The 16,111-nt window shown below is 41.2% G+C and overlaps 1 protein-coding gene across 11 annotated transcripts in view; it reads left to right on the top strand.

The window, feature by feature from the left end:
- The window catches only part of KIAA1217 (KIAA1217 ortholog), a 423,945-nt gene that overhangs the window by 50,355 nt on the left and 357,479 nt on the right, over window positions 1-16,111 (top strand). Inside the window, exon 1 of one of the 11 annotated variants that reach the window (XM_019508289.1) lies at window positions 13,209-13,641. The exons of 1 other annotated variant lie outside the window; for it this stretch is intronic. In XM_019508289.1, the coding sequence (XP_019363834.1) occupies window positions 13,572-13,641 (70 nt within the window). In that variant the 5' untranslated portion in view covers window positions 13,209-13,571. Of the gene's footprint in view, window positions 1-13,208; window positions 13,642-16,111 lie in introns of those variants that run through there. 9 more of the 11 variants (XR_002095810.1, XM_019508296.1, XM_019508283.1 and 6 more) reach the window with 9 other exon arrangements.

The raw sequence follows: 16,111 nt of genomic DNA, 5'->3' as shown, positions 1-16,111 counted from the left end.
AATGAATCTCAACCATGGATAGCACCTCAGTCTCTCTTATTCTCTACCTGGGGCACACAGTTTAGTTTTCTGAGGACTGAAGTACTTTATCCACCTAAGTGTACTCTTTGGGCTTAGAAAGGAGGTTATCGAGGTGAAAAGTAATGCTCTGTGATATACAGGATGTAAGATAAGATAACTGAATCATTCCTTGTGGCCTTAAGCATTGTGAAGCCATGAAGTTATAAATACCAAACTGTTTTCATATGTCTAAGTTGATGTAGTAAAATACGTGTGTATCTGCAAAGATCAGGTAAAGTAACATTTACACAGACTATGAATAACTCTAGTCAGCAGTAATTACTTTCTCGCTAGGTAGCTAGTTTAATGATGCGTTGGCAGTGTGGGATGGTCCCAGAGCTTTTTATTTATTTAGTTTGCTTCTAGATATTTACCAAAAGTGAAGAGTGCAGGAGAAAATATCAATATGTACTGAAAATGAAGGTCTTACAATTCTGTTTTCAGGCAGAATTCATGCACACAAAGAATACAAATATTTTTTTTGTAAACACAAGCCAGTGGGGCTGCATGGATTCAAATGAAGCCAGAATCTGCCCCTGTGATTCTCCAGGTTGTTAGAAAACAAATCCTGCAGTCATAAGAACATAATGTCCTGTTGGCACTCTCCTCTCAAATATCTTCCTGCCATTTTCAATGGACTGTAGAATTTAGAGTGGGCGACTGGGAGAAACAGCAACAAGAAATATTTAGAATATGGTGGGCACATCTACACAAGATTCTTAATGCACAGCGACTAATTCTGCTGTGCATTAGTGCATCATGGCAAAACTGTGCTAATGCACTAATGCACAATAGAATTTGTCTGCTTCTCATTAAGCATCAGAAAAAGACCATGCACCATTGCTACTGCACAGTAGTCCCAGCTACTGTGCATTTATGTAGTACCTCATATTAGAGGTACTAAACTTAATGCGCAGTAGCAACCGCGCATTAATGTACATGTAGATGTGCCCTGTGTTGACTTATCACTTCTGAGATATGTCAACTCATCATTTGATTGAGAGTCTTGCAGTGTATTGTATTTTTCTTACGCTCACAGCTCCTGGAATCAAGTGATTGCATGTGAATCTTAACTTTTATTTAAAACAAAGGACATTTCTCCTGGTTGTGAACAAAAGATTTAAAATGTACTTTGAGTATTGTCTGAAAGCCAATAAAAAGAAGCAATTTTATAGAAAGGAATCCTATGAAGGTTTTTTTTATGCTAGTAATACTACTACCATTGTGTCAATTTTTAATGATTGTCTACTGATAATTGAAATAATGCTTCCAGTACCTTTGGGAGCATGTTCTGAAAGTAGCTAGAATGAAATTGACTTCTGTTGCTTTATATTTTATTTTTAAAAGACTCAAGAGCCATCAAAGTACCCTTTGTATTTCTTATTAAATCAAGTGACATTCTTCAAGCTGTGCTCAAACAAAAATGCAATCTTCTAGCAATCTTAAAATTTCCATGTGTACTTTATAAGATCTGTATTAAACAGGCTGTCATGATTCCTTGCAAATATAATTATAATTTATAGAGACGAGCTTGCTACCCTTTGATCACTAGAGTACGTCTTCTGTTACGTACAAACAGATCTTGTAGACATGAGTAAAACCAGCAATAAGCCATGTTTCAGAAATTGTCTGTGGTTCTGGCATTACTAAAAAGCTGGACCAATTTAGAGTCAAAGGCTGGAGTCCTGCTCACCACAGCCCTGTTGAACAAACAGTTCATCCAAAAAAGAATGGTTCAGAACTGAAATACTTGACTTTAGGGAAAAATAGAATTTGAAGATACAGTAGATGTATTCAAAATTATTTTCTTTTCTCTTCTCCCTCACTTTCCTCAAAAACATCCCCCACGCCGTGTTTGTTCCCACCCACGTACAGTTTTTATTTAATTAAACTCTAGCTATTGAAACTGCCAAGAACAAAAGGTCATTTCTTTCTACACAATTATTTGTTTGGTGTCTCACAAAAACAGAAGTTAACTTTTTTTCAATGTGTGTAGTTTTAAACCAAGCCACATTGTTTACTACAGTTGATATTGTATGTTTCATGTATTCTTGGTTAGATGCCTATGTGAAGGCTGATATGGCAACATTCCAGCATTTTGAATGGAGTGTAGTCCTAGTGGTGGCAGCAATGCTGCAATATAATCTTTGTTCGTTTTAATAAAATTATAACATGAAAACAAGAACAAATTAAGGCACAATCTCACATTAAAACAGAATGCTCATGTAATTATCTTCTTTGAGTTTTATTCTATTTTACTGTTTAAAGGCAAACATTTTATTAAATTATTTCGTGGTTGGTCGATGGTGTCCAGGCTTACTGAAGCAGATAAGATTCAGTTAGAAAGAGAACAACTGACATGTTGCACGTTCTGTTAAGTTTTGTTCTACTGGAAAAATAATGCTTGTTTATGATAACTATAATTTTTTCTGTGGTTTGCTGTACAGGATCGTAGGAAAGTAGGGTTGGAAGGCACCTCACAAGGTCATCTAGTCCAGCCCCCTACTTAGTCACAATCAGTGTCTAAACCATCCCAGCCAAGTGTCTGTCTAACCTGCTCTTGAAAATGTCCAGAGATGGAAATTCCACAACTTCTTTATTTGGCCTTTTCCAATGCTTGACCACCCTCAGAGTCAAGGTGGTCTTCCTAATCTCCAACCTAAACTTCCTCTGCTATAGTTGGAGATCATTGCTTCTAGTCCTATCCCCTATAGGATGTTTTAATATTTACTGTTTTCAAAGCTTCATCACATATTTTGAATACCTGGAGGTATAGGGAAGGTGGAAGAATTTCAGGGAAAAAAAAAAAATGTTTCATCATGCATACAAAGTGTTTGATGGTCTGAGCTTACCCATAGAAGTTGTAGGTGTCCAGCCATATAACATTATCCAACAAGTTGGCACATATAGTTTTAAGACAAGGAAGAAATTATAGTCTGAATATCAATACATTTTTTTTATTGTGAGAGCTTTTTAAGTTGTGCAGTAGTCTTTCACAATATGCAGTCCTGTTTTGGGGAGAGACTAGAATCACTCCAGGGTTCCTTGTCTTGAAGTGGGACCTGCAGCTATTTCATGTAAGGAGACCAAATGGCCATCAGGTAGTTATAACTACATATATCTACGGAGAAAGGCTTGAGTTGAGTTGACAATAAAAAATGGAAGGATCATCACATGCTATCATCACATCCTGAACCATGCAGAAACCCTTTTTAATAATGGAGACTACTGACATTACATGATGCTTGATCCTGAAAGGCAGGTGGAGTATTGCAGAGTAGCACAACTCGGAAATTGGGGAGTTGGACTGAATGCATGGGGAAATGCAATGCTACATTGATAAGAGCATTCCAGCATGGCCACCAGTTTGCTTCTGGCTAGTAGCCTGCTTTAGTCCTATGGTGAAGCACCACGATAAGTCATTTTGAAGCCTCTGTCCCACAGAAATGTCTAGACTTCATCTATGCCCAGTTGCCTGTTTATAATGTACTTCTCTGAGTAAGGGAGTCTGCATGCAATGTGTTTTTTGAGTTTTGTGTTCTGTGCAGAGGATTTCATCTTGGCCTTACTATGTTTTCATTCATCCATAGCCTCTCTTCGCACGTGTGTTTAGGCATACAAATTTGTGAACCTGCTGTGCTCCACAAAATGACTCGCAAGAACATATTTTAATCACATCAAAGTAGGAAATTTTCTGTACCCAACAGTAGCATCCTCAAGTACTCTGCAGTGCTTTAGTCAGTCTGTCTCATAAACTCAAAGGTATGTAGCTGCGTCTCCATAGTGCTGCTAGCAGGCTAGTTAGCACTGCAGTATTATTAATGTGAATCACTATGGGTTTGTGGAAAATAAAATTGTCTAACTTTATGCTTTTTCATGGATTAAAAGTGTGGATATTAAATGAAGTAGTACTAATGTAATACATACCCTTCTGGAAGGCATTTGACTTGGTGCTGCAAAATATCGTGACTAAGGAACTAGAATGATACAGAATCACTATGTCATATTAAATAGATTAAAACTGGACAAACGGATCAGTCGCAAAATAAAACTGCGACCAGGAAATCATTGTTGAGCTATATTTCTAGTGAGGACCTGCTGGGATTATTTCCTGGCTATTTAACATTTATCTAGAGGAAGCTGAGAAAATACATATTTCCTATGTATTTGATGACTGCTGCTGGACTGTTTTGTCCAGTGCTGCTGTCAACACTTCAAGAAAGATGTTGAAAAACTGGAATGGGTTCAAAAAAGTCACTAAAGGACTGGTAAACATTCTTTAGAAGAGAGACTTATGAAGTTCAGTCTTATAAAAGAGAAGGGTGACTTGATTACAGCCTGTAAGTATGCACATAAGGCACAGAAATCTAATCATTTCAGTCTAGCAAACAGATGCTTAGCTGGATCTAATGACTGGAAGTTGAAGCTAGGTGGACTGAACGGAAGGTACACATATTTAGGATTGGAACAACTTAACAAAGATTGTGTTGGATTGCCCATCATTGGCAGTTTTTAAATCACAGCTCAGTGCTTTTCTAAAAGATACGCTCCAATTTAACTACTGTTTTTGGATCTGAAACAAAAATTAATTCAGGCAGTCCTGGGGTCTGTGGAATGCAGGTCAGACTATAGAAGTCCCTTTGAGCCTTCAAATCTATGAATCTATAATATTCCATATTACCAGAAAATAGTTTAATCTAAAAGCGGGGTAAAAAACAATTTGCTTCACAACTCTGCTTTGTGGATTGACACTGAAAAACTTCACTTTTTTTTATTTCATTTTGTTCATGCGAGCTAATGTTACGGCTTTATGTTACACTGCTTGAACACAATCATTTTGCTTTAGAAATGAATTTAGTTTTAGATGGTGCCAGTGACTGAAGTTCATGACCTGCCCATAGAACAACATGATAGCATACAAATATGTTCACTTGGCTTGTTTGTGAGTTTCAGCACTGAGCAGGCAAGATGACCTCTACAAGTGACAGCACGGTTCACTTTTTCCAGGTCCATTCAGCCCCAAGCTTTCTCTTAAGTTCTTAAAAAGTGAAATAAGAACTACTACCATGATGATTTTTAGTGATCCCATAGTCAGTCCAGGATCTTACACTAAAAATTACTTTCTCTGATTTTAATCTAAGCAAAATTTGTCTGGTACAAATGACTTCTGTTTGCTACCAACAAACAACCAGATATGTATCAGTGCCCCGGAGTTGAAGGTTCCATAACTAATAGAGTGTCTGCTCAGCTATTCAATTCCTCAAGGTTACATAGGAACAATTACTGGCTGTTTAATGCCTTGGACAGTTACTCTGGTATGGACCTTGTCGTGCAAAGTGGTTGTCTCCATCTCCCAGAGAATTCAGGCAATATCCTGCCACCTTTTTAAAAGTGATGTGTAATAAACAACACATGGAGGGTGCTACTTAAGCCCAAACATTGAAAATCTTCTTGTCCTTTGTCTGTTCCATGTTACTTGAATGTGGATTCCTTAAATTTACAGAATGGATTCCTTAAATTTAGTGAAAGAACAGACATTATTATATCTACTGCTTATTTTCACCAAAAGATAGGGTGTAGATTGGGTTTCTCTAGTACAGATTATGCCACACTGCTGCTAGTTAATTTTGGGTAAATTGTATGTGATGTGTCAAGACACATATATATCTTGTGATATAGCAATCAGTAAGTTAACTCCCCAGTTACATCAGATATGAGTAAGTGCTTCAGCCAGTATTGTGTACTGTAAATGTACCTAATTAAGCTCAGTCAGCATTTGTTAATTGTTGTTTTTATGTACATAGTAAAACAAAAGTGTTTTAAGTGATTCTGGACCATTAATTTTTAATATAATTAAAGCTGAATATTTTATTAGCAAATGTTCTTCTAATTAGGTCCATATCTGAATAAAGTAATTAAAAAGAATTGCTTTTATTTCTGGATGAATGAAGTTATGCTTGCTTGCTGTGAACTGGTTAATCAAGTTTATTAATGATCATATATTAGTGAAGGCCTATTTAAGTTACTTTTCCAAAAATTGTGATTGGATGTGTCAAAATAGTTTAGACAGAGCCAAAAAATTGTTGTTATGGTTTTGTCTTGGAGGCAGGTGATACCTACTCCATGATATCCAGTTTGAGAGGTACATTTTCAGCCTCCTATTAAATATGTACATGCTATTTACTGTCAATAGCAATGGTATTTTTAATTCCAGACCTGCTATGTTGAAAATTTGCCACACCTGCAGTTCTGAAAATTTATTATTGCATGCCCAGATTTTACATATTATCAGTGTTTACACTTTGAAGTCCAAGAAAAAATCAAATTCATCCTTCTTCCAGACTGTTAGCATACCTGGGCTGAATTTCAAGCATAACTAAGGTGATTTATGGTTCTGTATGGAAATCATTTGAAAGCTGGTTGCTTCACATTACTTAATTTTGAAAGGCAAAAATGTAGCAGTTCTGGTATGCATGAAGACAAGTGTGCTGAAACTAGTAAGATTCATCTAACTTTAACTTCTAATTTTACAGTTAATACTCTCAACCAGATAGTCTCCACCCAGTCGTCTTCATAGGACATCACTATAAAATTGCCAGTTTTATCTCTAGCTACCTTGGTATCCTTGGGTGTGTCCACACATGCTGACACGTGTGCTTGCAGCAGCTTAAGTAGGAGCGGCACAAATTTGATCCAGGGATTTTTGCCCCAGCACATGTGCCCGGACACGTACTTTGGTGTGAGGCAAGTTGTACCACTTGGGGCAAAATAACTTTTCCCAGCTCTTCCTGGATCTGCAGGCAGGGGGAGCTAGAGCCTGGGGCCAGCACCTGTACTGTCCCCAGCAGTATAAAAAGCTGCCCTGGCAAGCAGCTCAGGGCAACTTGATCTCAGGAGCTTCTGAGACCCATCCACTTGGTATCTGGCACCTTGTGCCAGATGTACTGCTGAAGCAGCCCTAACCTAAGATTTCTCTGAACCTTCTACCCACTGCAGCAGTCTGGCAGTGGGGACTGCTGCCTGACTATGACCTGCTGCCACCTGTGACAGCATGTGGCCCCAAGGCTGTGCACCTGCCAGACCCAGACAGGGACTGCACAGCTATAGCAGAGGCATCTGCACCTCTGGACCAGCTGCCAGTGGGCTGTAGCTGCACGGTTGGCCTTTGTATGGCACTATTGCCATGTGTGCTGCCACCCTGCCATCTGGGCACCTATTCCCTGGAAGATGTTCTCGGTGTGGTGGCCTGCTTTGAACTGTCAAAGCATGTCCTCCTGGCCCTGAGTGGCCAGGAGGTCAGCTACCTCCAGCTGGGTCCCGGGTGCCAGCCCTGAGCAGGCTCCTCTGCCTGGGTCCTGCCTCACTAGCAGGAATCCTGGTGTTCCCTATTTTAAAACTGCAAAATCTCTGATAAAAAAATCCCAAATTCACTCTTTAAAATACTCCAAAAATCCATGTTCTTCCACAATTAAAACAAAAGACAACTATATACATACATACATACATACATACATACATACATACATATATAGTGAGAGAGAGAGAGAGAGAGAGAGAGATCAGTTGGGCAAAGTTTTATTGTTCCCAGTGTGCCTTTTGCTGCTTAGTGTTTTTTTGTTCCCAGTATGCCTTGCTGTGTCTCAAACTGCTTAGAGATGTGGCAAACAGCACATACAGGCTTGTCTGGATGCACCTCTTGAGGTTATCCTAAGTTTTGCAGGGCTGCAGGCCTTCCTTCCATCACAAAACTATACTCCCTCTTGGAACATTCACAATGCAGAAGGATATTAGGCAACATGAGTTTACAGTTAAGTACTAAGCTGATTTTGGCTGAGAATAACAATTTTGGATGTGGCTTGGTCCTTTGTATTGCCTGTACAGAGAAAGAGCGAATGCATAATTGTGTACTGTGCATTTAACTTGGGGCTCAGCAAAGATCATTCAGTACAGGGAGTGTTATTTGTTGAGAACCGATCCTTGTGGAATAAAGGCCTGTCTCTCCTAATACTATTTATGCTGCTACATTTCATGTCTAAACAAGGTGTGAGATGACTTGTAAGATGTAACATTGAAATCATCACATGTGAATGTGAAAGTTATCAATGTAAATCTGCAGACAAAAAGCAATTCTTGCAAATTGTTCTAAGTACATCCAGCTTCTTTTCAGGCAATTGAGTTTTGAAGACTTAAAAAAACTGTCCTGTGATGGGAGAAAGATCCTGTAGGTCTAGGGAGCTCAACCTCTGGCCCACAGACCAAATGTGGCTGCGGAGCCATAGGTATCAGGTCTGCGGGTCTCCCCACAGATTGGGAAATTTGGCTGCAGGGAAGCAGTGGTAATAAATACAGGCAACCTCCACCACTGCCAAATTCCCAAACCCTGAGCCCCACACAGCAGGTTGGGGCCAAGTCACTCCCCATCCAGGATGGACGGGGTTGGACCACATCCCCTGTCCTCACAGGGGACAGGTTGGGGCTGGCTCAAGCCTCCTTCCTCCCATGGGGATGAGCTGGAGATAGACCATGTCCCCTTTCTGCCTGTGGACCTAGGCCATGCTCCCTCCTGCTATGTGGCTGGATTGGGGCTTGGCCACACCCCTTTCCTCTGTGGGGCTGGGCCATGCCCCTTCTCTACCCCTTGCCCCCCACAGGGTCAGGTTGGAGCTAGGATGTCCCCTGCTTCCCTCTGTGCTGCCAGACTGGTCCCTGTCATGACTGCCCCATGCCAGGGATCATCAGCCAGGTCCAGCTCATGGATGGCCTGGGCATTGCCCATCTGGTCCTCCAGCCAAAAAGTTTGAACACCACTGCTGTAGAGCATCACTGCTATGGGATTCGGGGAAGAAAGGGCTCATAGAAACATCTTGAAAAATGTAAGTGTTAATTTTTATAGTACTGATCACAAAATATATGTTTGTTCAAGAGAAAATTAGAACAAGACATTTATGTCCCAAGCTGAAGTCTGATTTTGTACCTACTATAGTGGAAAGATTGTTCAAGAACAATTCAGCCTTATATGGAGATTCCCAGGTAATGCTGCTGCAAAATCAATGAGACCTTGGCTTATGTGTTGTGCAAGTTCAGCTGTATATATTAAACTTGTCAAGGGGTGGGAGCTATAGGAGCTTGTTGGGCTTCCTTTTTTCTGATTCAGTACTCTGATCAGAGCTTTCTGGTCCCCAGAAAACAAGGGACTTCCTTTTCTTGGAAAATTCTAATAGTTTGATCAAAAGGCAAACTTTAGCCTAGGATGCATTTAGCAAAGCATCACCATTAAAGTTAGAGTAGCAGCAATATTTCTTTATCTGTAAGACAAATTTCTTAAATTCTAAAGGGCAATTGTTGGCACAAGAACACATGGATTTTAATTGGTCATAACTAAATTCAGACTACAAATTAGAAGATGTCTAACCATTACAGGACTGAGGTTCTGCAACAACCTTCCAGAAAAGCAATACAGGTAAAATACCTTAATAGTTTTAAGATGTAGTTGATCAGTTTAGGCAAGGATTATATAGGTTGTCTGTGGTAAAAGATGACTGGACTTGATGATCCAGGAATCCCTTTTAGTCATACATTGCTATATTAATTCTGGGTTTCATAGTAGTAGTTTTCTCTCCCCAACCCCCAATCATGTTGTGGTCTATTTTAAGGGGATTCAGACCCCAAACTTTCAAAATTGTTTCTTTGGCATTAGATCAGGAGTCTAAAACAACATAGGGGGGCAGGGAGGGCAGCAACAGGGGCTTTCCCCCTGCAGCTTAGCTTTCCTTCCTACAGCCCAGTTGGGCAATCACCCAGCCTCAATCGCCCAGCTAGGCTACAAGAGAAGAAAGTCAGGCTGTGGGGAGAAAAGCCCCTGTTGTGGGGGGCCACCCACACTGTGCAGACCCCAAGTAGGGGGCCATGGCTAGGGCGGGGGGCTCTGTGTGTCCCCCCCATCCCATTTGGCTGAGAGGGTGGGTCCGGCATGGGAGCGGTGCTGGGGTGATTACTCAGCTAGGCTGCAAAAAGGAAAGCCAGGCTGTGGGGTCCCCCCCTGCACTGTGCAGATCCCAGCTGTGGGGTGTGGTGGCTGGGGAAGGGGGGTTATGTTCCTCAGCCCTTGTCCACCTTGGCTGAGAGACCGAGACCAGCACAGGGGCAGGAATGGGACGATCTCCCAGTCGAGTTGCAGGGGGAAAGCCCCCACCACAGTGGGGCCTTACACTGAGCTGACCCCAGCTAGGAGGGCCATTGCTGGGGGTGGATAAGCCACCATGACTACCAGTTCTGGAAGCCCAGGTCTCTGGGCAGGGGAGGGTTTGCAGTCACAGCAGGGGCTGGGGGCATGTGCCTGACAGCCAATCAAGGATGGCCCTGCTCAGCTGCCAGACTGGGAAGTGTGCAGTAATGCATCCCCCCCACCACCCACATCCCCAGAGTGAACGTATGTTATGTTTGCTCATGATCCAATATTTTCAGTTTAAAGAAACCCCACAAAGGTTGGATTGATTCTGCCTTGGGTTTTTCTGACTGTCAGTACATAGCCTTAGTGTGTGGGATGCTTGCAAGAGTTCTGTTTTACTGTGTTCCAGTTCCATCTGACTGTTCATAACATCTACAAGATCTTCCAGAAGTTGCCATTAAAGGCATGGTCTCCAGTGTGACAGAGCTCAACTGCAATTGAATTCGATGCCCATCATTTTTGGGCCTCTAATGCAAAAATCAGTGTGTGTGTAATGTAATTTCAGGTTAATAAAATATTACAGTAGAAAAACTGTACATCTCGCAGTATGTTTTTTTAATTGCTGGATTGCTAGAGAATCGTTTTTATTCGGAACAGTTAGCATGTAATATTGCAGATCTTAAATAGCATGCTAATATTTAGATCTTTCATATAGGTATTGCATTTGGTGTTTTGAATTGCTGGAAACTTCTGCAGTTTCCAAGAATTGTTACTGAAATTATTTAGTAGTTTAATATTGTTAATGGTAATTACAGGATTTGAAATTTCTCTATTTTAGATAAGGGAAATTTACTCAAATCCAAGACGAGGGTTTTTTCCCCAATCACCATCGGGGGCAGGGAAACAGGACTCATCTTGGATTGAAGTACCTGCCCCAGGCAGGTAGTAGCTCAACTCCGGCTTAGGACCCAGGCTTGGGGCTGAAGCCAGAAATGAGCTGCTGTCTGCCCCAAGTCAGGATAGCTGGGGGTGGGGGGGCAGGCTTACAGCTGGCAGGACCACAGCAGGGGAGGAAGGGAGGAACCTGCAGCCTGCCTCCTGCCTCTTCCTCCTATTCCTAGACCTGCCCCCCTACTCCCTACTCTTCCCTGCAACTTGTTCCCCCACCCCCTGCTTCTCCTTACCTTTTGCTCCAGTCCCTCCAGCCCTGACTCGGGTTGGCTGGGACCTGCAGACACTTGTCCCTGGCCAGGCTGGGCTGGGGGTGTCACTGCTCCTGAGTGCCTGAGAAGAAGGTAAAGGAGGAGGCAGAGGGTTGTGGGGGGCAGGTACAAACAGGCAGAAGGGATCAGGCACAGGCATGGGGGAAAGTGGGTGGCAGGGCAGACTGCAGCAGGGGTAGAGGGTGAGGAGGTAAGGGGGCCTACACAGGCACAGAGGGCAAAGGGTGAAGGAGGCAGGTTGCAGGGTGGGCAGGTGCTCGGGAGACAGGGAGTTGAGGGGTCAGTAACAGGCATGGGAAGTGAGGGGACAGGCCGGAAGGGGAAGCAGGGGTGTAAAGGAAGGGCATGGAGGGACAGGCACCAGTGTGGAGGGAGCAAAGGGTGAGGGGGAAGGCTGCTGTGGGGATCAAGGGGTGGGAAAACAGGGAATGGGAGCCATACAGAGGCATGAGGGCAAGGGATGGGAGGCAGGGGCAGGCACAGGCACCGAGAGGCACGTGACAAGGGACACATGGTGGGACATGCAGGCAGCAGGGGTGACGGGCACAGGGGGCCTTCTTCCCTTGTTTCTGCTTTCTCCACCACAGCAGTGGATGGGACAAATTTAAAACAATCTTCCACTAATTAGATTCTATACATGGAGAATTTAAAGAAATTTATAATTTTTCATTTATAAAATCTAGTTGTTGGAGAGGTGGTCATCTTAAATTCAGAGTCATCTTGGATTCAGGGAAATATGGTATGTTCTTTGAGTTTCTTTACTAAATTTAAGAAAAATTACAACAATTCTTCACACAAACATCTAAATAAAAAGTTTGACCATTTCATCCAGATACTCCCACAAGAAGGAACCTCCAGAAGCAGTTCCCTTACAACCTTTCTTCATTGTGCGGGTGTCAAGTATTTACGTATCCTGAAGTCAGGTTGGAATTCCCCGGCTTACCCAAGTGACTTTTATTTTCTTTTAAATCATAGCTACTATATTACCTATCCTGTCAGACATAGCTCCAATGTAATGCCTGATTTTAATGGGAAACTGCATATATTTTTAGAACCTTTGCTACGCTTCATTTTTAAGTCTGTTCAGAACTCTTGGATGGATATGCCTCCTGCTCTTGGTAATGTGATGTTCCTTAATTTTTCAGTTTGTTCCAGCACGTCTTCTTTTTACTCATTTATCTGTGATCATGCCTCGGCTTCACCACCTTAATAGACAAGATTCCAGTCTGGTATTCTCTGTTGGATCATGTGGTGAAAACTGATCCTCCTCTGTCACTTGCTGTACTATCTTGCAGCCTAGTGGGTCTACTGCTTCTCCTGCAGGCTTCCTGCTTCCAATCTAACTAGAAGAAAAATTATGATTTGTTGTTGTATCTGTGGTTATTTGCACTTCAAAAGTCTGTGCTAGCCAACGTTCCATCTCCCATATAGCTTACTGTAGTTTATGCTCCTTTCTGTTGGCTTTGCTAAAAGGCCTGTCTCTATATGTTTTAAATTCATTCTACTTACTCTGTGAACAGCTTGAAAGTATTCACCAAAAAACAAAACCTCAGAGTGTTTACATAATGAATTACTTTTAAACTGCATGTTAAGAAAGGCAGAGAAGCATTTATCAGGAATGTTGTGGGCTCAGTGGTTATGTGTTTAAAAAAAATACTCTGTGGAAAGGCTTTGTCCCATGACAGAGATTTAAAAAGCGAAGGATTCGGATTCCAGCAGAGATTCAGGCCTGTAATCATGTTTGAAATGTTCTCTTTCATAATGCTACTTGGCTGCAGGATATGTGTAGTTGGGGGCTGTGGAAAACAAGCAGGCTAGGATCTTGCCTGCAGAAAAGACCATCACCTGTTGGGGCCCACACTGAGAAGTGCTCAGGGACTATTTCAGCAGCAGCAGCAAGCTGCAGCAGCAGCCTCTGGAAGTACTGCCCACCATTCCACTGAGGACCATTACCGATCCAGAGTGAATACTTGGACTTCTGGAATGCAGTTCATTTTTTAAAGGAACTTTGTGCTGTAGAGGAGGGTGGTTTCCTTTTTTTTCCTGGAGGCTGTTTCTGGTAGTTTTTCAAGCTGCAGTTTTAAAGTTTGAGAGGAAAGCTTGTGCAGTAGGCAGGGACAATGGAGGAAAATGAAAGCCAGAAATTTGAGCTGTGCCTGGCTTATTCAACAGACAGCAGACAGATGAAGGGTAAGTAACAGAATCAGTCAAAGCTGGAGTTACATTTAAACATGTCCCTCTTTGCTGCTTTCTATAACTAGATACTGACTGCATGGAATGAAAGTATATTTCTTGTGCGTGTGGCTTTTGAAGAGTTGTCTAATTCTTTGTCTTTATAAGTTTAATGTTATTTTAGAGAGGTTAAATAGCAAAAGAAGGAAGCATGGTATATTGGTGTCACATTTTGTAACACTAAGCAATGTGATATGGAGGGTGCTACTTCCCTAGGGAAAAATAAATAAATGCAGTTACCCTTTATATTCCAGCTGCAGGGAAAAAGTAACCCCTCATTTTGTAAAAGCAAGCCAGATCACATTTTTTAAAGTTTATATTTTTAAAATCAGAGATCCACAGTAGATTGCCACAAGAATAGTTTACTTTGTGTGAAACCAGTTGAGTTTATTTTGGAATGAAGCCAAGAAATTATGAGCATGCTTTTTTCATGTAAGGTCAGCTGTGGTGCATTTGTACAATTACCGCTGTACTCTAGGTTTGCCCAAAACTTAATGAAAACTGTTTCCTGATGAATTTTTATGTGGGCTATTCCATTCAGAATAAAAAGCATGATAAATACCTCATTTAATCTGAATCTGGGTATTGTAGGAGTTTTTTTAGAACGCCAGTCACGGTAACTTTTGTGAACATCCTCTGTGCATGTTGTATGGTGTTTCTCACTGAGACGTCAATTAAATTTTTGTGCTCCCATGTATGTAATAAATATTATAATATATTTGTGTATAAATTCTAACTGAAAAATATTTTTGATATAACAATAATATAATATCAGTGATTTTCAAATAAGTTGCATATTCTGAAAAAACATAGAAACTCCAGTGTGATAATTCATATTGTATGACATTCTTTTGGATCATCTTGATAGCAAAAAGAAAAAAAAAGCAGTGAAGCAGCATATCCCATGTATGTATATATGAGTGTTTATGTTTAGCAACAAGGAATTCACTTAAAAAAGAATTTTAATGAGAAAAATTGGTAAAAATCACCAAGAACCTGTTTCTTCGATATTAATCATGAACAATTTGTTGAAATTCAAGTCATATTAAAAGTCAGAGGTCTGTCTGGACCAAACCCTGAGTTCAAGAACTCTTGATCCAATAAAATTCAGATCCAGACTTGGTGACTTGGGCCCCTATATAGTAATTGCGTAGAAAACTTTGTAACCATAGTATATTATAACAACAAAGGAGGACCAGAAAGTCCATTTTGAGACCATAAAAGCACTCTGCTATTGGCTCCAAATTACAGGTGCATATGGACATTTGGGGAGGTTGGGGGGAGGTTAAATTATATTAAAAATGACCACCCAATCTAACTTAGCTCGCCCAGGTGCTGACCTTACACTTAGATCCCTAGTTAGGTCGATCTAAGTGTGAGCTGTACAGATGTTCAGGACAGTTAGATGGGTCTAAAAGTGGATGGCCTGATCTGAGTTAACTCTGCCTTTGAGGTAGTCTAACTTAGATTGGGTTTGCCATTTTTAGACCTATATAACTGTCCTGATCTGCACAGTTCCCAGCACAACCCCAGGGCTGGAAAAGCTCACACACTGACCCTAGCCCTGGAGCTGCACTTTCCTTAGCCCCTCCCTGGCACCAGGATATTTGTTTCTCCCCCAGCCGCTTCCCAGAGCCTACTTCCCCCCCAATCCTCCCTAGTCCGCCCTCCCACTAATGCCCTCCCCCAGTGCCAACTTATCTTAGATCAGGTGGCCATTTCTAACTCAATTTAACCTCTCCCTAATGTTCCTGAATGTCTGTATGCACCCTATAATGAACAGTTTTTGTTTTCTAAAAGAATATATGTTCACTATTGGTTGTTTCAAGACCTGCTTTCATAGTTTGGTGTTGGTCAAGTGCACATTTTTTATTTCTAAAAGTCCTTTCAAATATGTTTTTGCTCCAACTTACAATATAGAAGTTATGAAATATTTAGAAATATTGTAGGGTTATTAAGTAAAAAGACTACCATGTTTTCTGTAGACTGTCTTTAGCTTGCAGTGAAGCTCCATGAAGGGTGAAATTCAGTAACTCAGCTGCATGCTGAAGCACTGCAACAAATATATTTTGAGCTAAAAGACTTTGAGTCACAGCAGGTAATCAACAGATTTTTATGGTGAATTATCTTGTACATTCCACTAAAAGGTAAAGATGATGGAACTTCTTCATCAAGGTTTATTCAGTGTAGTAATGGATAAACCTGGAAAAGGTTGGAGTTGGGGTTCAGAAACATCTACATGTTAAGAACTATACAACACTTTAATCCCATTTCATACAAGGCTCTTGTCCTGCTATTTAAGTAATCTTATTCTGCTTCTCTTCACACAACATCATAGCAGTAGGTCCAGCAGCCTGTCAATGTCAATATGTGTCCTTTTCAGAAGGCAGACAAGCTTATCAGATACCTTTTTTTTTTTTTTTTTTTT

The sequence above is a fragment of the Gavialis gangeticus genome, unplaced genomic scaffold (assembly GCF_001723915.1).
Source record: "Gavialis gangeticus isolate Ggan-Ray unplaced genomic scaffold, GavGan_comp1, whole genome shotgun sequence".
NCBI classification, from domain to species: domain Eukaryota; kingdom Metazoa; phylum Chordata; order Crocodylia; family Gavialidae; genus Gavialis; species Gavialis gangeticus.
The sequence above is the reverse complement of the archived record's forward strand: the minus strand, read 5'-3'. Positions and strand labels throughout refer to the sequence as shown.